The sequence below is a fragment of the Aplysia californica genome, unplaced genomic scaffold, assembly GCF_000002075.1.
Source record: "Aplysia californica isolate F4 #8 unplaced genomic scaffold, AplCal3.0 scaffold00041, whole genome shotgun sequence".
NCBI lineage: Eukaryota > Metazoa > Mollusca > Gastropoda > Aplysiida > Aplysiidae > Aplysia > Aplysia californica.
In genome coordinates this window covers 1,270,252-1,293,837 of record NW_004797311.1, presented here as the reverse complement: position 1 = coordinate 1,293,837, position 23,586 = coordinate 1,270,252, and the positions used below count along the sequence as shown (strand labels likewise).

The following is a 23,586-nucleotide window of genomic DNA, read 5'->3' as shown; positions in this document are numbered from 1 at the left end:
ACAACATCTGACTGGGACAACACATCATATTGTGTGAAAACATCTGATTTGGGATATGCCTCATTTTACGTGAAAAAAAATCTGATTTGGACAAAACTTTGCCTCATATTATGTGAAAACGTTTGACTTGGACTACGCACTGATGTAACCATGAACAGTTGACAGCTAAGGATTATTCTCACTCCTGATTTCAAGTCAGACAGAACATGGCCTCGCGTAAACTTTTCCCCACATAGAGGGAAAAAAAAAAGAAATCCAGTGGGAAATGTCAAGAACGAGCAGCTGAAGTTATCATGTCCGGTAGAATGACAGGACTAAGTCCTCGGAACTGGAAGTAGGTTTAATTTCAGAAGTTAGGATGAATGACACTGATATTCTTTAGACAAAGTCAACAAAGAGAGAAATAGAGAGAGAGAGAGAGAGAGAGAGCGAGAGAGAGAGAGAGAGAGAAAGAGAGAGAGAGAGAGAGAGCGGAAGTAGCGAAGCAGTAATTATGTAGTATCATAAAGCAAGGAAATCCGTTTAGTCAAGTTTCTCAGGCCAAATTCTTAATAAAATCAACCCTTACTATGGGCAGTGTGCAGGTTTAGAGCACTGGTACTCTAATAAAAAACCAGCGTGCAGCTGACCCAAAAAGCAGAGGAATCTACGTTTTAGTAGCCAAAACAGTTCTAAGTCAAATTCCAAAACTTCATTTCTAACCAAACGGTACCGAATGTCAGAGCAGGAAAGATATATAGCTCATCACCTGGAAGACCTTGTCAGTGGGCTGTGCCAGGTCTACTGATTGACCATTCACGATGTCCAGTGTCTGTTGGTAGACACATTCCTCAATCAGCTCAGGTACAGGGACGGGCGTGGTTTGTATGAAGACCGGAGGGACAGTAACTGGATGAGGAGTAGGAGGAGGAGGTCAGAGTCGATACAATCAATTGAAAAATTCTTCTTCTTCTTCTTCTTCTTCTTCTTCTTCTTCTTCTTCTTCTTCTTCTTCTTCTTCTTCTTCTTCTTCTTCTTCTTCTTCTTCTTCTTCTTCTTCTTCTTCTTCCTCTTCAAGTGTTAGGTCCAAAAAACAAACCAAAAAAAAAAAGCCCAAAAAGGCCCCCCCCCCCCCAAAAAAAAAGCCAAAACCCCCCCTAACATTGTGGCAGTTTTGATCCAATACTCATTTCTCTGCTCGAGTGCCCTAAAGAAAATAGAATATATTACCCTGGTATTTGCCTTACACCAGACTCTTAAACCTCCCTCTAAGTAAGTTTTTTTTCATGAATACCACACACGAATACAAAGAATCTGCCCCTCTCTCTCCCCTTCCACAAGACACTCTCATCCACTGTTGTTCCTCTAACATCTCTCCCACCCACACATAAACAAACAAGTCACCCACATAAGCACTGTTATAAATTGCAGTCATTTTCAACACAAACACACATTCACAAGTAATCTCAAGAGAACTATCATTAACTTTAGATTGCACTGAAAAATATGACTAAGCAGTACGAATAATCTCTCGTAAATACACCACTCAACTGCCTTTCAAAAATAGCCTATGAGGCTGCCTTTCCAACACATGCATTGTCATTCATCACAAATAAATGATACAAATTTGTAATAAAATAACTTATTAAGATATTATAGATGACACTCACCGCAGGTCACGCTAGTGCAGTTGCAATCGTGCATGATCCTCACTGCTTCTGAACCCTGAATCATGGAGAAAGACAGAAACGTGAATTAGGAACAAGCTAAAATTTATGAAGAAAATACCCAGCTTTGTTAGAGCAGTCAAACATCAATCTGCTTTTACAAGTACAAGGAACTTTGCACTTCCATACTATTCCCTGGGAACCAATTGCAGCTATTATCATAGTTTACATCCTTTGTTTACCTTGATTGAAAAAAAACCCAACCAAAAAAACAAACCCAAAGCAAAATTCAACACCCCCCCACAACCCCCCCCCCCAAAGAAAAACCCCAACAACAACAAAACAACAGCAACAACAAACCAACAAACCAACACCAATTTCTCTGGCGAGAGAACCAAACATGAAAATTGTTAATACTTACCGGTCCACACCTAGGGGTAGGACGAACAGGGCAATTGTCAGGGCACACTGGAAGTGAAAGAACAAAATTTTAATATGTGCAAGAAGGGGATGGACAGCAGGAAATTAAGTATTGTTGGGATAATCCGGTTTTGGCCCCAACGTTTACTATCTCCCTAACCCAACCCTTGACCTAACCCTAACTATTCTTCTAATCGTAACCATATTTCTTAAAATTACTACAGATGTTCCAGTACTTCTGAGGTCAAAACTGGGGATTGTGGCACTGTTGGACGTATAGGGTCAATGGGACGTCATACATTATTAACAACAAGACAAAAAGACATGAAAACTTTAACCCCTTTAGCTGCACAGCATGGCCCTCATGCTCAAAGGAACATAATGGTTTACATCGCTGTACTTGCCTTTGTGACAAAACCAGCAAAACTGGGTACATCGAAGTGAGAGGCTTTTGTGCTTGGTAGGTTCACATTCACGAAGAAATACTTGACTAGACGTAGTAAGTTACTACTTCACTTTGAACTAAAGTTTGTCACTTTTTATAGATGAAACAAGTGCTTGATCAAAACAGTATTTAAGCTTAAACTCATGACATGCAATGGAGGAGAGGACCCAAGTCTTTGGGTACTGAGTAAAGAATAATACATCTCTACACAATAATAATCTCTTTGTGCAGGGGAAAAGCGAGGCAGGCAGACAGAAATAACAACTCTAAGGAAAGTAAGGAAGTAAGACCCATCAGTGGCGGTCTAATACCAACTATGAGCACGGTCGCACAATGTAGGCTACCAGCATCACACTCACCACAATGATAGTCTGGGCAACACTCGTCAGTGGGGATAGTCTGGGGCACCATGGGAGAGTTGCACGCAGAGATTTTGGCTGAACAGGCATCGATGTCACAAACCACATACTCCTGGCAGCATCCGTCTTTTGTACGGCGGAGTTTTGCCGTCATGCCTTCCTTGAGGTCTGGTTTTGACAAAACTGGGCAGAACACTTTAGGACACCATTCTGAGGATAAGTTACGAAGCATAAGAATATTTCCCTGCAAGAATAAATACATGTTTTCCAGATCAAAGAAAGAAAACTAATTGTCCATCATATTCTTGTCATCAGGCATTAAATCCAATACAATACTCAGATCAAGAAAGACAGGCCATCAAATTAAGTACCTGGGAACAGTTGCCGAGAGACCACAGCCAGTGCAAGGCGGAAGTCAAAACAAGTATCAAAAGAGAAAGACCTAGCAGCTGTTGAGTTTTTTTCCTCCTTGATGTAAGTTCGCGGCCCAGGACATATTTGGCTCAACACATAAGCTTGGTATATTTTCATCTTGATCTTGATATTAAGAACTTAAATGTAACTGTTGAACTTAAACCATTATATCCTCAGATAAAAATTACAAGAGGATTTTCAAAATCTCATTCTACTTTATTCACTTGCTGAATATCAATTTAAAAAAAAGCAAGGGCACGCACGTGCTTTGGTATGTATGTATCACAAAAGTATTTGTGTGCAGCTTTCCAAGTAAACAAAATACTTTACCTGACTCTGGGCCTGGGATGGTAGTAGTTGGACTGGTGGTGGTGGGGCTAGTGGTGGTTGTGCTGGGAGTGGGTTGGCTGGGAGTAACTGCGTCTGTTGCATTTGGGCTGGTGGTACCTGTAGTCTCTGAAAACAAGATAGGATCATGTGAAAACAAAAGATGTGATAATCTGAGATAAAAATAAAAGAATCAAGCATAACTTCATAATCATGATATTATTATAGTCATCAGATAGACAAAATCTTCACAGGTAAACTTCCCAAACCAAGCTCTAGTTACACTGTGCACAAACACGAGATTAATCTAAAGATATTATTCTGAAAGTTAAATTTAAATAGATTGTACTTCACATAAAGAAAATAACTTGGCAGCAAAGTTTTTTGTGCTACGTTTTGAAGTTTCACTACTGCTTCTTTGAATACATCTGCAGTGACGAATTACGACAGAAAAATGTCCAGACTCAAAGAGGTTATGTTATGCCAGAGTTTTCCAGTACTCTTGTAAAGAGAATACTAGTTCTGTTTTGCTTTAATAAATATCAGAGAGAAGCTAAATATTACATGCACATTTTACTGTACTTTCAGAAAACAAAAAGCAATACTCGAAGTTCGACTGTGTTGTTACCAGACAGAACAGAAAACACGTTACTGAGGTTTATGTGTTCTACCTGAGAAAATGCCAAACGAGAAACAAATCATGAAAAAAGAAATAACCTAAAAACTGTGCTTCTTAGGAATTGTGAAAATCCTCGCACAACCATATATAGTATTTGCGAAATATTAAAAGAGTACTGGGTACATTTGTATGCCATGCACAAGTCCATTCACAAAACGTTTTAATTTCTGTCTCTGATTTTTTCCTGGAGACAAAATGATTTACCTGTAACTGGACCTGGGCCGGTGGTAATATCTGCAAAAAAAAAGGGGACAGAAGGGAAAGTGAAAACAAAGGAACAGTGTAAAAAACATACAAAATAAATGAACTTCTTCTGAAGGGGAATCCAATTAAAAAAAGACCTTGAAAGTAAATGTAGTTTGAATGTACCCACATTTTTTATGAATTTCCAAAAACAAATCTTTGATACATGGTGTAAAATATATATTAAAGTTTAAAGAAAAAATACACCATCTTCTGATTGCGCAAGATTAGTATGAAAAGACAAAATAGAAACAATAGCATCTCTGAAATAAGGCCTAGGTAAAAGAACAAACAAATGTAACATATGCTTGCTCCGTTAAAAGTAGAGGTATATGTACAAGCAATAGACTATATTTGTTGCTACTCGATTCAGTTAAACCGAATGATTTCTATCCCTATTTTGTTTTAACCACTTCACCACTGTGCAGACGTTTACTCTCTGGCGTTCCCCCAAACTGGCCACTGCCATTTTTACCACAGGTTTATTGTGGATATTTTAGAAGGTGCATTTGCAACGTATGAAGTTTTATAAAAATTCTTAATAAGACGAAATATTTCGGCTTTGTTTTAATCTCTGTTGAATGAACATTTTATCTTGTCTGTACAAACGTAAATGGAAACACTTCAACGCTGAAAGTGTTAAACAACAACAGTAACAAAAATGTTTTACCTGTCACTGGTCCAGGAGAAGTGGAAGTTCCTGGGAAGAAGAAAGGATAACGTTCGTTAACAAAAAGAAAAAAAAAAAGCTAAGATGTGAAACACATTAAAGACAGAAACATTTTTAAAATGCTAACCAAATACTTTTCATGTAACAACAAATCTCCCAACAGACATTTCTCTTCAAAAACTTTTATTCAGTTTATATTGTTGAGATTGTTATCTCTCTAAGTTTTCTCCTAATTTGACTGTTTTTTAAAAACTTTTTGTTGATATTAAACCTATAAAGTTGATTTCAAAAGGAGGATAAATGATAACTTTCACAAAGACATGGATTGAAAATTAAGTAAATTGTCAAGTACCTAATGCGCGTACTGTAGGTGGAGCATAGCTCACATGGCTAAGTACAAAATAATAGAGTAACAAGAAAGCCCCTGCACGAGGCAGGCATAGGCCACGGGAAACATGGGGGAGAACCAGGAAACATGGGGGAGATGTGTGGAAGAGATGAAGCTCACTTGGAGCGAGCTAGGAAGGATGGCCCAGGCCAGAGTTAAATCGAAGGAGCTAGTATGTGGCCTATACCCTGTCATGGGGTGAAAGGCATTGGTGATGATGAAACCCCCCCCGCCCTCCATTCCCTCCATAAGTCTGTGAAGATACAACATACAAGTGCTGAAGTGACCACTTACCAGGTTCACCAGTTGGAGTTGTTACTTGTTCAGTGGTCGAAATCTCTTCAGAGGGAAGAGGAGCAATGGGTGTGGTTGTCTTATTGAAATCTGGAGGCGTAAATGTCACGTCCACATCTACAAAAGAAAAACAAATTATTCAAAATAAAAATAGAATCATAACATTTGAGGAACAAAGTATCTCACAATTCTGTGTTTATAGATTACAGACATTGACCGGAAGCTACAGAAATTGACAGTTGCAACCGGCATCTGTGGTGTAGCAATTAGGTACCTTGCCGTCACGTAAAGATGATAGGAGTTCGAATTCCACGTCATCATCAATCCCTTCCACCCTTGGCAGGGTATAGGCCACATACAAGCTCCTTCCATTTATCTCTGTCCTGGGCCATTCTTCCAAGCTCGTTCCAAGTGAGCTTAATCTCTCTCATGTTCCTTTCCACACATCTCCTCCATGTTTCCCGTGACCTACCCCTGCCTCGTGCTCCCTGTGGGTTCGGCTTTCACTGCCTGGCATTATAAACTCTCCAGCCGGAGAAGACCAGCAAAGCAGAGATAATGTTTTTTCTTCTATGTTTTTCTGTAACAGGTTCTTTTTACGAGAGGGAGGTTGTTAGCCGCATGACTCAACCCCCGACCTGGAGGGAGAATGGCTCTGTTTTGGGAGTCACTACCTGGTTCGCTATTTAGTTGCCTCTTAGGACACGAGTGCCACGCCAGTTCTATTCTTCTCAATGCCGGGACTGCACGGCAGTCCACGTGGAGAATTTCACGTGGAGAGCTCCCCCCCCCCCCAAGTATCTTCATCCGTCTGCTGGGAAGGTGTATCCCTCTTAGCCCAGGTTAGCCCTGATAGGTAGAGTTGAAGCATCCCTTCTCCAGAATGATCTTAATTGTATTGATGGTGGCATAAAACATCTATGATAACACATTTTGGACACTTGCAGGCATGCTATGAACAAGGACGATGCTTTATCAAGACACATGTAGGCTGTAGGAGGAGAGCGTGGGGGAGAATCTTCATGTCTGCACCATTCTATTGACAGCAGTCAAGAACTCTGTAACAGTTAGAACTGATTCATTAGTCACATTTTAATTTTGTGAATCATATTCAAATTCATGGCTTTTGATAAAGGCAACAAATTGAACAACCTTATAAATAATTTAACCTAATAAGTGTGTTATAGTCTCAGGTTGTCTTACGCAAAAAATGTTGAGCCCTCTTATAAACAGCTCAGAAGTACACAAAGTACGGATATCTCCATTAACAGCATAAAGATCTTTGCAGACTATGAAGAAAACTCTTGGGTTAGTGTAAACCATAAAGGTAAAACTGTTACTTACCGCAGTTCAATTCATCATTGAGGCAGTCAATGACTCCATCACAAGTTTTTTCAGGTTCGAGACAAACGCCATCGTTGCACTGGAACAGTCCCGGGGCACACAAGAGACACTCACAAGAACACGTGTTGGGGTCACGGTTGCTGATGCCCTGGTGGGTCCAGAGAAAATGGCATAAATTTATCACAGATGAATCAACTGGTAAAATGATCGGAATTTCATACTTCATGACAGATTTCAAAATGGTGTTCCACACCAGATGAAACCCCCTTTATAATATAGGCTATTTGTAATCCTTTTTTTTAAGCTCAACAAATTAAGATCTCTTAAACAATCTAAATTGTCGATTTCAAGGGGGGGGGGGGGATTATAAAGGGGGAGCTTTCACCAACATCATTTAAAAAGAAAAAAAGAAAGAACCCCCCCCCAAGAAAATTAAGTCAAAGTTAAATTTTAAAATAAAAGAGAACAACTCTTTCAAACCACGATCTCCATAAAAGACATCAACTTATTCAATTGATGACACAGCAAGGCTGCACACCTTGCACAGACCCTGAAAAAAATCAGCATCATCTCGTGATCCTGCACGAAAACATTTTACCCTTTTTTTTCAGAAGTATTAGGACGTACGAGATTTCAGGCTAAGGGTAAGAACAGGTAAACTGTTCTACATGCTTGTATCCTCTAATTTTTGCACGGAGATCTGTCCATGTTTTCACCCGACATAACATCTCAATGAATGAAGCTAATAACGGCTACTGACCTCATCACAGGGTGGACATTCCTTCTTGGCCATACAAAGGGGCTCTCCAGCCAGGCACTGGCAGATTTCGCAGTTCTCATTTCTCGCCACACCGTCAGGCTGGAAGACAGGAGTCAAGATAAAGAAAAAAGTTTCCAATGTTGACTTTACTGGAAAAGACCATAACATAATATTAAAAAAGAACTGTCTCTATCACTTTCAACCGTTTAGCTGTGAGCATGAGGCAAACTTATGTCGCTAAACGGATATAAAAGGAAAATTAATTTCTGCGTTTTATTAAAGATGAAGTGTTAGCAGCTTTCATGCGTTTCCTAAATGATCTCAGTTGTGTCAATGAGGGTGCAAAACGTTCACAATCATTTGGGCAGTGTCCAACTCTTTGCTGACACACGTTCACTTAAACACTCTCCCTGAGAGCCGAGAAATCTGCTTTAAGACACATCATCTCTGGAGTATAGAAAGTCAGAAGAAAGTATCTTTATTTCGCTACAATGGCTGAGCAACAATACATATTTTCAAATTTGATGTCAGTACGTCTTCAAACAGTCCGCTGAAAAGAAAAGTACAACTAGCAGCAATATTTACTAAAAAGCAGTGACCCCCCCCCCCTGGCCCACACTGAAGTTCTCAACTGCAGCGCACATTAATCCCCAGCAATTTCATTAGACAACAATAAATAAACACCATTGTACATGGATTTTACCGGGTTTTTTTTTTACACAACGGAACTCCTATTGTAAATGTTTGAGTAAAACATTCAATTTCAAGGTGACAAATAACAAAGCTCTACCCTGATAGTTAAAATTTTTTCCTCAATCATACTTCTTCCCATTGTTGTAGCGCAACGCATAAGCTCTATAGACATACCTCTTAAAGGTCTAAGCAGGCTTCTATTCAGTGTCCCAACTAATATCAACTTTGTTTGCTTTGGTCGCAAATAGCAAAACAGTTTCCATACTTTAAAAATGGTTCACATACCCTAACCACTTTGTTTCCAATGAGGCACGGGCAGTCGTCTTTGGGCACACACTTGACACCATCACAGAAGGTACCCACAGGGCATGTAGCAGGACAATGGCGGGTGTCCATGCCCGGGTAGCAGATAGCAAAAGGTGCCACGGTCGGTGTTGTGTCCACAGCTGAAGAAATACAATTTCACAACTTGTAATAAGTTTATATATGTAACAGTATTGTTTGAAAGAAACTTAGGTTCTTCAAAGAATTAAACATAGTTACTGATTTAACATTACCAATGTGGATTTATTGTTATCATTATACCACAGCAAAGTGCAAGAAAATAATTCCTTCTGGACAGGAACTCTAGACCGTTACATCAATTACTTTACATTAATAGAAACTACTTTCACATTCGGTCCATTGGTAGAGAGTATGTTCTGTTTTTGGTCTACAAGAAAAGGACAGAGATTGTCAAACGTGATCTAGATTTGACACATTCTGTATTTCCAGACCACACATTCAGGCAAAAGAGAAAAATATCCGTCTGTACGTAACACTGTGTTACAAGGGAAAGAGTTTTCTCTTTTCACCATAAGTACTCATTATAACAGAGCAAAAATTTACCAACAGAGACAAATATGTAAGCAGAGCCCTCTGAAAATATTTAATTGGCATTTTAAACCTACTTACCACACTCTGGCGTGTCTTTCAGGCAGCCCAATCGCACTTCATAGTTGAAGCATCTCGGCTCTGACACATCTTGGCTAAGGCAGCGCAGACCTTCCCACAGATTGCACACAACGTTCTGCCCGGTCTCACGGGCTGGTGTATGGGCGGGTGTGGCGGTGCGACATTCAATGGCCATGGGCATCCGGCAGCGACTGGAGGCAGCGATAAGGTCGTCGATAGACTCTACTTCATTGTGATCCTGCAGGTCAGGCTGGTGCAGATCCAACCACAAGTCCCACTCGATGCAAGTGTCTGGGTACAGGGACAAGGGGAAATCACATTGATTAGGGGCTAGGAATAGGACAGAAAGAAAGTAATTGTTAAGTACACGTATTTTATGCCACTGTTGACTAAATTTACATTGTTAAGAAAACAGGCAGCTTTCACCTGGCTTGTCAGAACTAGCTCAAGCTGAGTATGGTACAACATCTCAGCAGACAGAAAGACACACTCGATATAAATATCCCCATTCAAAGAAATAAACTCACATATCCTGCCCGCAATGGCAAAAAGCCTAACCATCACACCAAAGATGTCGGTGGAAAAGGACATAATTATGGAAAAAGTGTATTGAAGTTTTATAAACCAATTAGTCTCGTCCAAATACATGTGTCTGGATCCAGTCACAAGAGCAAATTACATTGTAAATAGAATAGAAAGTAGAAGAGCATAGCGATGCAGACTGGTGTGGCAGTCAATAGCACAAGATTATATCTATTCATGTAGACAGAGCATGACAAAGAAACTCAGCTATCAAGGGCTATTGAAAAACAGCCTTTTGAGAAGAAAAAAAGGGGGGGGGGGGGAGGGAGGTGGTTACAATTTCTCGTTGCTTAACTTACTGCTTATAGAAAAACATAAGGGCCTTGTGATCATATATTTATGAGCATATCTGTGTGTTCTGCTTTTTTGTGGTTGTTGAAACTTCTATCCCCCCCCCCCGGCTTTTGGGTAGCTACAAAGCCAAATTTAAGTCATTGACATTGACATTATTGTACAAGGAACCATCTTTTAAACTTTTCCCTGTTCAAATGACCTCCAGATACTGACCTTCAACAGTGGGAGCAGGTGTAGTGACCACTGTTTTAGCACCAGTTGTCCTGATGTCTCCATATGTAGCTGTTGGGGGCATTGCTGGAAAAATAGCATATTGTTCATCCATTTACTGCACAGGTATTGAAACAACAAAATAAGGAGGAGTTGTGTAATATTTCCGAGTCAAGAAATAGGTTATTACAGACCTTAACCTGAATATTCAACAAAACTTACACATTTTAACAAGTAGTATAGAAATGAAACTGAGGCAAGGATAATATAGGCCTATATTATCAAAATAATAACACCTTTTAAAATTATTTCTCTAAACTATAAAAGAAATTTTGTTCTTCTGTCTAGAAAACAATCTGTGTTCTTTCAACTTTTCAAACTGAGATCCGTTTTATTCTGATTCTACTAAAACAAATCTCAACATCCGCTGACCAATATTTTTTATATTTTTCTCCCTTTAACACCCCCCCCCCCATCCTGCCTCTTGCTATATTTATGGTGAAACAATAATCCTGTCAATAGAATCTTGCAATATGCCGTGAGTCAGGACCTAGAACTCAGGTTTACACACTGAGTTCGTCACTTTGCCGCTGCACGCTATTCACTCGCATATGTAACTCTGTATCTACTGTAATGGGTACTATTTTATATGTATATGTGTATGAAAAAGACATCGGTATTCACTTCTCAGAGTGAAACATGTCCCGATTTCTCTCGCTGCCTCATTCATAGCACTGTGTGGAAGTTCTATTTCTATTTGATCATATGAATGTATGTATGTATGTATGTATGTATGTATGTATGTATGTATGTATGTATGTATGTAAGTATGTGTGTGAGCAGGAGTGTGTATGAGTGTAGGTGCGTGCGTCACGTGCGTGTGTGCGTGTGTGTGTGCGTGCGTGCGTGCGTGCGTGCATACGTGTATGTGGGCGTGCATGTCCAATTTATGTTAAACATCCAATGTGCTGCACCAATGTATGTAATTGCCGAACCATATGTTAAAATATGTGGATGTATGGGCCAAAGGCCTTTCAAATCAATAAATCATTTTGAATCTTTGAATCTTTGCACGCAGAAGACACGAGTTTAATTCCCACGTGAGGACAATTTTTATCGAGTATCTTGGTCTTTCTACTGGGACGTTGTATCCCTCCCAGCCCCAGTTGGTTATGAACGGCAGGGTCCAAGCCTGCCTCCTAAATTATCTAAATTGTGTTGATGGGGGTGTAAGAACACTCACAAAAGGAGATTAAAAACACAAGTACCAAGACTAATGAGTCTGTAAAGTGCACCTACTTGGGTATCCGCCAGATGGGCAGCCATGGAGTTCAAAGCGAAGAGCTATGCGGTTGTTCCAGGTCAGAGGGTTGATGCGCACAAAACGTGCTCGCACCGGTTTAGCGAACATTTGTGTAACTGGAATCTTGGAGTCTGAGCTTCCAATGAAGATCTGAAGATGAGAAATTTGACAAGTTGAGTTGCTCCGCGTTCTCTTGCATTCAAAGGCACATCTAACTACAAACACATGAACGATTTAAAACACGACTGCACCAAACCACCTGTGACAGTATTCTTTATGTTTTAACGGGAAGAATACACTTTCACTCTACGCACTGCTCATGTCTTCAATTTAGATTACTGAAACCACTGTTCACGCATTGAAAAGGTGAGCCAATAACCTCAAAGAAATGGTTACTAATCCACAAAGATGTGATGCAGATCTACATTTCGTTCACGACTTCAAAGCTTGATATCATTCTCACGTAATATAATAAGACAAGAGGTAAAACTCATTTTCGATGAAAGTAAGAGTTTTCTCAGCTCAGTTTTGCATTTGGCATACATTTTACAGGTGAATTTGAAAGCCAAGACGTGTTCACATTTGGTCAAATCCAGATACAATTGTGCATGACCGTAGAGACAAAAATCATTTTAGAAATCTGTGATCATTATCAACAGAGCAATAGCACCAAGACCCACCTTGTCCTGTCCGGAAACTTCTTGGTAAGGAACCCAGTTGACGCCATCTTGGCTATACAGCACTTTGTATGTCTTTACAAATACTGGGGCGTTTTCTTGACCCTGAACAGTCACTCCAGATATCAGCTCACGGTCCAAAAAGTCAACCTGTAAAAATAGTTATGCTTCCTCAAGAAAAGTATGCCCAGTCTCTAGTTATATTATCACATTTCAGCAGCTGAAAGAACAGAGGACAGCGTGACATCAAAGTTATTGGGAATACAAAGCCCTGCATTTTATCCCTACTGGACAAGAAGAGGCACAATTACAAGAAGAGACACGGTCATTCCAGAGAGGAACCAAAGCTTGTTACTGATTTCACAGATCATTTGGCATAAAAATCACTTTCTTTTGAAATTCAGTAACAAACAGGATACTTTTATTTCCAAAAGACACAGGTAATGGAGAAGTTTCATGATACAAAACTTACAATTTAAAGTGGGCACGTTAGAAATGGCTAATAAGTGAATTACAACGAAAACAATGATAATTCAAAATTATTTGTCTCTGAAATTGAACATTTAACCAGTTGCATTTGGTACTACAATAAAATGGATTCTCTCTCTCTCTCTCTCTCTCTCTCTTTCTCTCTCTCTCTCTCTCTCTCTCTCTCTCTCTCTCTCTCTCTCTCTCTCTCCCCCTCTCTCTCTCTCTCTCTCGCTTTCCTTGTCATAATTTAAAAGTGAAAACACATCTCTGCACGGTCACTCAAATTAGCACACAAAAATCCCATTCGCAACGAAGACATTCAGTGTTGAAAGGAATGTTGAACCCATACTGTGCCATCGTGAAAGGTAAGTGTACCTGTATATACTGCTGTGTGTCAGACTTTGCTGGCATCCAGCTGCTCAGCTCACCAAGCCTGCCATGTGCAGAGGAGTGAGCAGCGTCCAGATAAGAGCTGGCAGAGATCATATCGTCTCGGATCTCCAGGTTTGCCATTCCCATTGCGCTGGAACAGATTTCTGCGAGAATAAAAAAAAAGATTTATAATCTCAGTAGGAGATAATAAGAAAGCTAGAACATACGAACTTGAAAGGAAGCAACGCTGGGTGTCTTTCGTGGAGAATGCCTTGTTAAGGGGGGGGGGGGGGGGGGGGTTACACCTGGAGGCTATCTCGCTTATTACTGGACCGAATTTTACCAAATTTCACACATATGACAAGCATAGTAAGGAGTCTTAAAATCCGCAATCAAATTTGAGAAAAAAGTTTCGTTTCCATGGATACGCCGCCATACTGGATTTTATTGACATGTCTTACGTAATGAATACCGCACTTATCGCTCATGGAAATCGATTGGTTTTTTTTGCATGCGTGTTCACAAACATTAGATCTAAAAATCTGTTTGTTGTTTTTCTCCTAATCGAATTAGAACATTTTTAATGATTTTTTTCCTGAGGTAGCATTCAAGTTTGCGAAAAATCCGTGAAAATCCACACTCCAGATACCACCAACAAAAATCTATTCCCTATATCAAAAATTCAACAGACAAATTTTTAGTACTACCTCTTTTCTTCCTTCTGTGAAAATTTCGCGAAGATTGGTTGAAAAATGGTGGAGTTATTAAAAAAAGTATAGAGAAAAGTCGCATTTTGAGAAAACGGCCGATAAAGAAAAATAAAATACTGACTTTATGAGGAAATGGCGGTTACAAACATGCCCGGTATGGGAAAAATACCGTTTTTGGGGGTTCTTATGCCATGAAATAGTTGTAGGAGAGGCTGAGGAAGCTAAAAATGACTACAACTCAAATTCCATGACTTTGAGCCGAATTTTGATTTTGGGGGTGTAGCCCCCCCCCCCCCCCCCTTTAAGCTCATAGAACAGACCTGTGTTCAACAATAGCCATGAACTCATAAAAGAAAACATAACACAATACTACTACACTGCAACTAACCTGGGATGGGTGTTGTATGCTTTGGAGGCGGCGTCACACTCGGTGGAAGGGATGGTTTAGGAGTTGATGGCACACTGGGAGTAGTGGGTGGCTCGATAGTTGTGACGATCACTGGTTCTGAAACAGGGGTACAAACCACCTTTATAAAAGCGCCCATCTCAAATAAATGAATTGATCTTTTTACAGAATTAATTATACAAAAAAAAGTTTAAAACTACATGAATGACCTTTCTCATTGTCTAAAAACCCAACCAAACAATGATTGACAAGTACGTTTGGAAGAAACAAACCTTTTATGTCCCTAGACTGTATTTCCATTATGGTAGAGATTTGTACAGCTGAATGTCACTTTGTAGCGTAACACAATACTGTTTTAATAAAAAAAAATATCCGTTAGAGTGAATATTTACACAAAAGAGCAACTAATGATATTCATAAATGGTACTTGCCTCCACAAGTGCAGAAGTATCTGATTTTGTAATCATAGCACTGCCCAATGTCCCCAAAGTCAAATCCAGGAATTGGCTCTTCATTTGTGCATCGGAAGCCACCTTCAATGGTACACGTGGTGTCCTGTGCTAGGCTGTGAGATGGAATGTGGTCCTGATCTACGCATTCAATGTCAGTGATGTTTCCTCCTGGGCAGAATTCCCCAAGCTCCGCGGCGCTCATCTTCTCCTCATCACCCTGGACCGCGCTAGGGTGGACTCTGTTGATGTAGTCAGACCAGCCAGAGGTGCAGTTGGATGGTGTGGGAGTTGTTTGACTTTCTGGAGTTGTAGGACCTGTTGGACCATCTGTGCCTTCTGGAGTTGTAGGACCTGTTGGAGCATCTGGACCATCTGGGGTAGTAGGGGCTGTTGGGACTGTTGGAGTCTCTGGGGCTGAAACATTTTTGTGGAGGATAATTTGACATGTTTACGGCAAAGGGGCTGCATTGAAAAGAAATTACAAGTAAAAATGTGGATGAAAATCTATAACACCTCATACTCCTACCGAAAAGTACTTTCCCCCCTAAAACAGGGGAAAACACGGTTTGCTCTCAAGGGGGATCCGGCCTTACTGATTGGAATATTTATTGTGAACATGTACATTTATTTGGTAATGAATGTAAAAGACAAAGAGGTCACAGATCCACTTACCAATGCATCCATGCACATCAAACCTCAGAGCTGGCCTGTTGAACCAGGTGAGGGGTTGAATCATAAGGCTCCTCACCGTGGTTGGAGAGATAACTTCCTTGTTGATGCTATCAGAGTCGTAATTACCAGTGAATATCTGCAGGGTAAAAAAGGAATTTCATATTATATAGTTTACATGAATCATGTCAATCAAATTAGTTTATATATGCGCACGATTTAACTATTTGTAAAAAAATTAGACTAAATAAACTATCCAAAGTCATTTATTCTTTACTGTACACACAAAGTAAATCTGTGACGGATTTCAGATCTGTCAGGCTTTGATGTTTTTTTTCGATGAGCCTAAAATATTTTGGAACATTCAGTTTGTTAACATTTCAAGGGAAAGAAGTAATCTAGCGCTAAAAATAACATTTACATCAGGCAAAGACTTCTAAAAAATGGAAATATTTAACAGGAGGCCCATTGGCCACGAACAACAGCGTTTGGTTTTAAACTGAAGTACCAGGTTTAGTTGCAGAAAACTTTTAGAAAATGTTGAAAAACTTGGATGTCCCTTAAGCACGTTGTCTTTTAAGACACCGTGTCAAATGAAAGTCAAAATAGGGGCTGTCTGCTACTTGGTCATTATAATATTATAATAAATGAATACTAGCCTACAAGTAGAGTTTGGTTTGAAAAACAGCTATGAAAACATAGTCTCCAGAGCTTTCATGACCTCTACAGTTTGTAAATTCTTTTTTCGTCTGAAGCTATGGGCAAAGATATGTCTTTGTGACAGCTGCGGTGTCTGTTGTAGAAAGAGAGAGAGAGAGAGAGAGAGAGAGAGAGAGAGAGAGAGAGAGAGAGAGAGAGAGAGAGAGAGAGAGAGAGAGAGAGAGAGAGAGAAAGAACATAAGAAACTACACCTAATTGGGAGACATTCTGGACTGAGATTAGAGAAAGAAAGAGATAGAGGATTCTCACTTTTGCAAACATGTTATGATATTTCAAACTGACCTTGGGATTATCTTGGTCATCCAAAATATAGTGGTAAGTATCACCATCTACACTATAGTATACTTGGTACGTCTCCACCCAGTCTGGTGTGCCATCGCTGCCTTGTGTGCTGATGGCCGTGATGGTCATTGCTTGAGGGAAACTTACTTGGATCCACGGAGTTTGGTCAGATTCCTGTGAGAATACGTCAGGCACAATGTTACACGAAAATTTTCCTTTTAGCTTTGGCAAACGTAAAGTATATATTCATTATATTCTATACAAGGAAATAACATTTTTTTAAAAGGACAGGAAAAAAACCCTATTTATACTAATGAAACAAAAATAAGCAAAAACAAAAAAACAAAAACAACAACAACAACAAAAAAACAACTCCAAAAAACCCAACCAACCCCCAAGAAACAACAACAACAGAATAAACTAAAAACATAGAATAAAAAACAAAAATAAAAAAATTGAAAATGAAACGACAAAGGCTTAAACTAACACACCGCTTAAGGTCTTGACAGAGTACACTGAGTCGGTTCATTAGTCCACTAGCTGCAATACTCTTTTCTCTTTTCTTATCTCCTTTTTTAATGAAAAAAAGGACATGAAACTGACATAGTTTTGTACCATGACCCCCCCCCCAACAATACTATCTTCATTTTTATCTGTTTTCAGTTGCCCCATTAGTCAAACTCTTAACGTGTCTTTCTCAGCTGATTGTTGTAATGACACTTTAACCACTTTGTATTTACACTGTTAGATAACTCCAAACCTGCAGCTGTTCCCTTACTTTAGGTATCCAGGCTCCAGAATAGAGAGTATCCAGTGGCGTGTCAAGTTTTGACCTGTCAGGGCCAGTGTAAGGAGATAATGAGGAAGACGCTGTCAGGCTTCTGTCAGTATTGTACAACGGGACAGTGTCCGTCATAGGGTCCTCACACACTGAAATGTATGCAATAACAACACAACATGAACAACTAAAATGATACGTAATAGAATAATGAACAATTCAGTCTGATCTTATATGAAAAGCTGAGTCCAGACTTCCTCTCACAGATTGACTTCTTCATCAGATACTTTTATACTCAGCTGGATGTTGCAGCTTTAATTTTACACAGAATGTTCTCCTGTCCCCTACAAGTCTTTCTTCTTCACTGGATAAACTTGTCGCAAATTTTGTCCCATTGCCTCATATAGAAAAACACATGCAAAATAAAACATGACTATACATGTACTGGCCTCAATGGGTCAGTTGGTATTTTTGACTAAAGCTTTGCCGATACAAATACCTTTTAAACTTGGATTTCTGTCAATGTCTGAGACTCATTCTTCTACCAATCCCCTCTCCCGGCCCCTTAGCTGATGCAAAAGACACCAAAACGTAAATATTTGCTAAAAATCAGATATACTAATTTTTCGACAAGTCCCCCCCCCCTCCACCGATCCCTTGACATCCCTACCTTTGACAACAGGTGGTGCCCGAGTGGTAGGCTGAGGGCTCGTGGAAGTAGGAGGCTGTGGGGTTCTTCTCCCTCCCTCCCGGATGTCCACAGTGGTTAGTGTGCTCGGGCTTGAAATGTCTGTTCTGTTGTAGCTAGGAGCGACAGTGCTGGGTGGCTGTGTAGCGGTGCAGAAATCACTGGTTGTGTCACACAGGTAGCTCACCTCATAGTCAGCACACAGGCCATTTGGCTGGTTGAAACTGAGGATACAGTTATGGTATCAACTCAGTGTCAAGGAATTACATCATCTAAAATTACCATTTAGTTCATTTATCTACTGGGCCTCCCTTCTCCTCAGTCTTTTAAATACAAACATCAATTATCATTCTTCTTCTGTGACTATAGCATTCATTAGTTTTTTTTTACACTATCAAACCTAGAAGAGACGATAATTGTTAAATTGAAAGAACGATTTGCTTTTCACAGGAAAAATTTAATACAACAACAAAAAAAGCTTGAATTGAAAAAAAAAGAGAAGATTAACAGATCAGAACCTGACAAAGCAGTTATGGCATCAAATTTGCCAACGGTAACTTTGTCATGGTAACTTTCAATTTTTTTGTTCGAATAGAAATCCAGTAGCGCATACAATTCTCCAAGACAGTATAAAACATTTGCCAAAATTTGATTGGAAAGACTATACCATAGTACTAATAATAAACAATCAAATTTCGAGAATACCATTGATCTTAACATGTAGACATAAAAATCAATCACTTGCGAAAATGTATTACCCGAAGCAAATCAATTCTGAAGAGAGGTCACAATGAACATCTACTTGTCCCAGCTCCTCTGCTGTCTTTTTGGTGGCTTTGTCTCTGCATCTTATGTCCAAAATGTTTGATTTATCGCAGAACGTGTACTTGGTGCGAAGTCTGGGCAAGGTTTCCTGCTCTCCCATCATGTCTGGGGTATGTGCGCTCATGTACTCAGTCCAGCCACACACTGATAGAGAACACCGAGAGAACATTAGCAGAGCATTATCTCAAACAGAACAGATTCGGGTCAGGGAAATGAATGTTGATGAACGTGGAATCAAGTCTGAAGTAGGTATTAATTTGAAATAAATTATATTCATGTCACAGAAAGCCGAACAAAATCTAAACCGTCGTTCCCATTATTTACCTTTCTTGGAGAAACTACTAGAAAAGCATAACATATTGACTTACGCTGGTTGAAAATCAATCTTAAATATAATACCATTCTTTCTACATAGTTGTGCTTAACGTACTGGACACTGCTCTACTAAAGGCTGAAAGAAAATGTAGGCACCTTATAATGGTCAGTCTTAGAGAGAACCTATGTGCTGATGGACTGTATAAAGAAAAGAAAACGCAGAAACATAAAATAAAATACTCACGATTCAGTTTCGTTGGGTCTTGAGTAGTGGTAGGTCCAGGTGTGGATGTGGGTCCAGTGACAATGCCAGGTGTGGATGTAGGTCCAGTGACAATGCTAGGTGTGGATGTGGGTCCAGTGACAATGCCAGGTGTGGATGTGGGTCCAGTGACAATGCCAGGTGTGGATGTGGGTCCAGTGACAATGCCAGGTGTGGATGTAGGTCCAGTGACAATGCTAGGTGTGGATGTGGGTCCAGTAACAATGCCAGGTGTGGATGTAGGTCCAGTGACAATGCCAGGTGTGGATGTGGGTCCAGTTACAATGCCAGGTGTGGACGGAGGTCCAGTGACAATGTCAGGTGTGGATGTAGGTCCAGTGACAATGCCAGGTGTGGACGGAGGTCCAGTGACAATGCCAGGTGTAGCATCGGGTCCAGTGACAATGCCTGGTGTGGATGTAGGTCCAGTGACAATGCCAGGTGTGGTGTCTGGTCCAGTGACAACATCAGGTGTGGTGTCTGGTCCAGTGACAGTGCCAGGTGTGGATGTGGGTCCAGTGACAATACCAGGTGTGGACGGAGGTCCAGTGACAATGCCAGGTGTGGATGTAGGTCCAGTGACAATGCCAGGTGTGGACGGAGGTCCAGTGACAATGCCAGGTGTAGCATCGGGTCCAGTGACAATGCCTGGTGTGGATGTAGGTCCAGTGACAATGCCAGGTGTGGTGTCTGGTCCAGTGACAACATCAGGTGTGGTGTCTGGTCCAGTGACAGTGCCAGGTGTGGATGTGGGTCCAGTGACAATACCAGGTGTGGACGGAGGTCCAGTGACAATGCCAGGTGTGGATGTAGGTCCAGTGACAATGCCAGGGGTAGATTCAGGTCCAGTCACAAATGGTCCAGGTGTCGTTGTAGGTCCAGTCACAAACGGAGTACTTGGTGAGGCCGTTGTAGGAGGTGTTAGTGCACCTGAAATGGCAAAACACAAGAGTTCAACACTTAACTCTGCCAAACTGCCAAATTATGAAAATGATGTATTTTTCAAAACGAAAGTTTATTCATCTTCACATAAAACTGAACAGAATGAATGTGATTGAAGAATCAAGGACAAATAACAGAATTATGCAGTAAACGACCGAAGTCAATCACAAAAAGTTCCCCAAAATAATATGTGTCCGATCTGCTGGCAGAAAACTAATAGCCCTATCATACCAGATGAGGATGGTTGGCAAAACGATGCTGTACTTTATTCGAGTATCTGTTTTGCTACGTTTTTCATACACGTTTCTGTGTGGCGGTGAGGCTCTTAATCTCGCAGGCTGGGGACATGAATTTGATTTTCAAGTGGATACTGTCACATTTCAAAAGCTTAAAGAACAGTCTAAGAGTGGATGGTTGGCGAATGCTCCAATGTGGTTTGTTCCTTCTTTCCATTCAAACACCTGTTGTCCTTATCTCTCCTCTTTTTTTTGCGTTTGTTACTCACTTGTTATACTTCTCATCTTCAGCACTAGTATGTATCGCATGTGCCGTAAAACTCTTACTAAACTAAAGAGCCTTAGAGGCCAGCATGACTCCAGATATTTGAGGGTACAAAGTCCTGCATTTTACCAGAACCTTTATCCTTACGAGTGCTAGGGTGTATTCTATACTGCTCTAGTCCCTCTAGGTATGCGCGGTTAATGAAACTCCCCTCCCTTTTGACGTTCACGAGGGCCTAAAGCATTAAGGCCCTACACTTAATTGATCATATCCTTTTCATACCTTGAAATATCAACTGAAAAACTCTAACAATGGTAAAGCACTTACTTGGGCACGAGCAGAAAACACGAATTCCATAGTTCTTGCAGCGGCCACCATTTTCTGAGTTGAAGCATTTGAGACCTTCAACTGCATCACACTGTATCTTTTGACCAGACAGCCTTGCTTCTTGTCCAGTTTCTAAGTCTCGGCATTCAGCCATCACAGGTTTGGTGCACAGCCCTTGCTTAGAATATTTGCTGACCAAATTAGAGATGAGCTCCATATCCCCGCCACCTGTTTTAAGAGAAAAAAACGAGCTTGATAATCAATAACATCAAGTGACACAAAGGTTTTGCTCTGTTTTAAACCCTTAGCCATAAATTGTCTCCAAAAAGTGTTGGACACTGTTTAAAAGGAAGCAACTCACCATCGAGTAGACATCCGTAAGAAGGCTTTCACAGTACTGTCATTTCAGCAGACATAGAAGTTATCATTATTATTATTTTTAAAAACAAAACAAAATCAGGGCAATCTTCCTTATTTATAAGGTTCTGAAACTTTTTAGGAGTCCTTTTCTTTTCGCAGCTTATAAATACATGACCTAAATTGACTTTTAATGCAGCCCCCCCCCCCCTCAAATACCAACAAACCATAACATAATACAAACGCTTCCGCACTGTAAGCTTTAACTCAACCACATCAACGACCGATTTCAACATGGGCTAACCTGTACTAGGCTTATCCTCATCAAAGAATGTGGACCAGCCACAGACAGGAGCTACTGTAGGCGGGGGCGGGGTCTTAAAGCCGGGTAAGTTGCACTGCTCTGGGATGGTGCACACCACCTCGTTGTTGAAACAGCTGCACTTGGAGCACGGGTTGGACGGGCTGGTCCAGCTCTCGAAGGGCTATAAGTGACAGGGTTATGGGATTTTGATAACGGGGAAACATGGAGACTCAAAAAGTTGTCTATTTTACATACATTAAAGATGAACCCAGGCAACTTTGGCCACGTATAACGTCACCACTTCAGAAAAAGGATAGCCTCAAAGAGAAAAAAGAGGGGGTGGGAGAAGGTAGGAAAAGGAGGACCGAGAGGAAGATGGGAATAAGACACCAGCTATCAGATGACAGTAGCATAAAGATGAACCGCACACACTAAGTTGTACAGCAGGTGCATCTTGGTAGTAACATTCTGAAGAAATTGATCGTCACTGTTTTACGCCCCCATAGACGCAGCTAAGTTCATTTGCATGGAAAAGTAGACTGCTACGTAGAAATCAAACTCATATATTTCATGTAAATACAAAAGAGAAGTGTTCACTTCTGACATTACCATTGTCTTAGAATCTACTCCTTTCACAATCACTTTAAAAGTTCCAAGGAACAATGCTGAACATTTTATTACGAACTCTGTAGGGATATTCAGTTCCACATTCTTATCAACCCAGCAAGGGCTGTATCTGCAAATGTTGAAGATACCTTTATTTGACAAATTCAGCATGTACACATTAATTTCAATCAATCGATAATACCTAAAGAAAATTGAATTAGCTACATAGTTCTCCTTCAACAGTAACCTGTGCAGTAGAATAAGAGAAGGACATAATATATAATATGAGCCTTTTATCTTGTGGTTGAAACCTTCCCACAGAAGGCTCAAAAGACTTTCCAATAACTCCTTTGGCCAACCAAATCCTTCCCTCTCACCCTCTCTGACCCCCTCCCCACGCTTTTTCTCTCTGTCTCTCTCTCTCTGTGCCTCTCTCTTTCTCTCTCTCTCTCTCTCTCTCTCTCTCTCTCTCTCTCTCTCTCTCTCTCTTTCCTTGTCATAATTTAAAAGTGAAAACACATCTCTGCACGGTCACTCAAATTAGCACACAAAAATCCCATTCGCAACGAAGACATTCAGTGTTGAAAGGAATGTTGAACCCATACTGTGCCATCGTGAAAGGTAAGTGTACCTGTATATACTGCTGTGTGTCAGACTTTGCTGGCATCCAGCTGCTCAGCTCACCAAGCCTGCCATGTGCAGAGGAGTGAGCAGCGTCCAGATAAGAGCTGGCAGAGATCATATCGTCTCGGATCTCCAGGTTTGCCATTCCCATTGCGCTGGAACAGATTTCTGCGAGAATAAAAAAAAAGATTTATAATCTCAGTAGGAGATAATAAGAAAGCTAGAACATACGAACTTGAAAGGAAGCAACGCTGGGTGTCTTTCGTGGAGAAT

General features: G+C 40.5%; 1 protein-coding gene across 1 annotated transcript in view; it reads right to left on the bottom strand.

Moving 5' to 3' along the window:
• LOC118477214 (mucin-5AC-like) overlaps nt 1-23,586 on the bottom strand; it is a 57,305-nt gene that overhangs the window by 5,794 nt on the left and 27,925 nt on the right. Inside the window, exons 33-59 of the mRNA XM_035968148.1 lie at nt 23,321-23,481; nt 22,084-22,264; nt 21,423-21,650; nt 19,635-20,582; nt 19,009-19,219; nt 18,233-18,474; nt 17,563-17,714; nt 16,785-16,958; nt 15,786-15,921; nt 15,093-15,527; nt 14,644-14,760; nt 13,549-13,709; nt 12,706-12,852; nt 12,022-12,175; nt 10,726-10,809; nt 9,637-9,927; nt 8,968-9,128; nt 7,990-8,088; nt 7,230-7,377; nt 5,886-6,002; nt 5,204-5,233; nt 4,495-4,524; nt 3,615-3,740; nt 2,871-3,080; nt 2,068-2,114; nt 1,650-1,704; nt 749-888 (exon numbers count right to left, since the gene is read on the bottom strand). Coding sequence (XP_035824041.1) covers nt 749-888; nt 1,650-1,704; nt 2,068-2,114; nt 2,871-3,080; nt 3,615-3,740; nt 4,495-4,524; nt 5,204-5,233; nt 5,886-6,002; nt 7,230-7,377; nt 7,990-8,088; nt 8,968-9,128; nt 9,637-9,927; nt 10,726-10,809; nt 12,022-12,175; nt 12,706-12,852; nt 13,549-13,709; nt 14,644-14,760; nt 15,093-15,527; nt 15,786-15,921; nt 16,785-16,958; nt 17,563-17,714; nt 18,233-18,474; nt 19,009-19,219; nt 19,635-20,582; nt 21,423-21,650; nt 22,084-22,264; nt 23,321-23,481 — 4,985 coding nt within the window. The remainder of the gene's footprint in view (nt 1-748; nt 889-1,649; nt 1,705-2,067; nt 2,115-2,870; nt 3,081-3,614; nt 3,741-4,494; nt 4,525-5,203; nt 5,234-5,885; nt 6,003-7,229; nt 7,378-7,989; nt 8,089-8,967; nt 9,129-9,636; nt 9,928-10,725; nt 10,810-12,021; nt 12,176-12,705; nt 12,853-13,548; nt 13,710-14,643; nt 14,761-15,092; nt 15,528-15,785; nt 15,922-16,784; nt 16,959-17,562; nt 17,715-18,232; nt 18,475-19,008; nt 19,220-19,634; nt 20,583-21,422; nt 21,651-22,083; nt 22,265-23,320; nt 23,482-23,586) is intronic.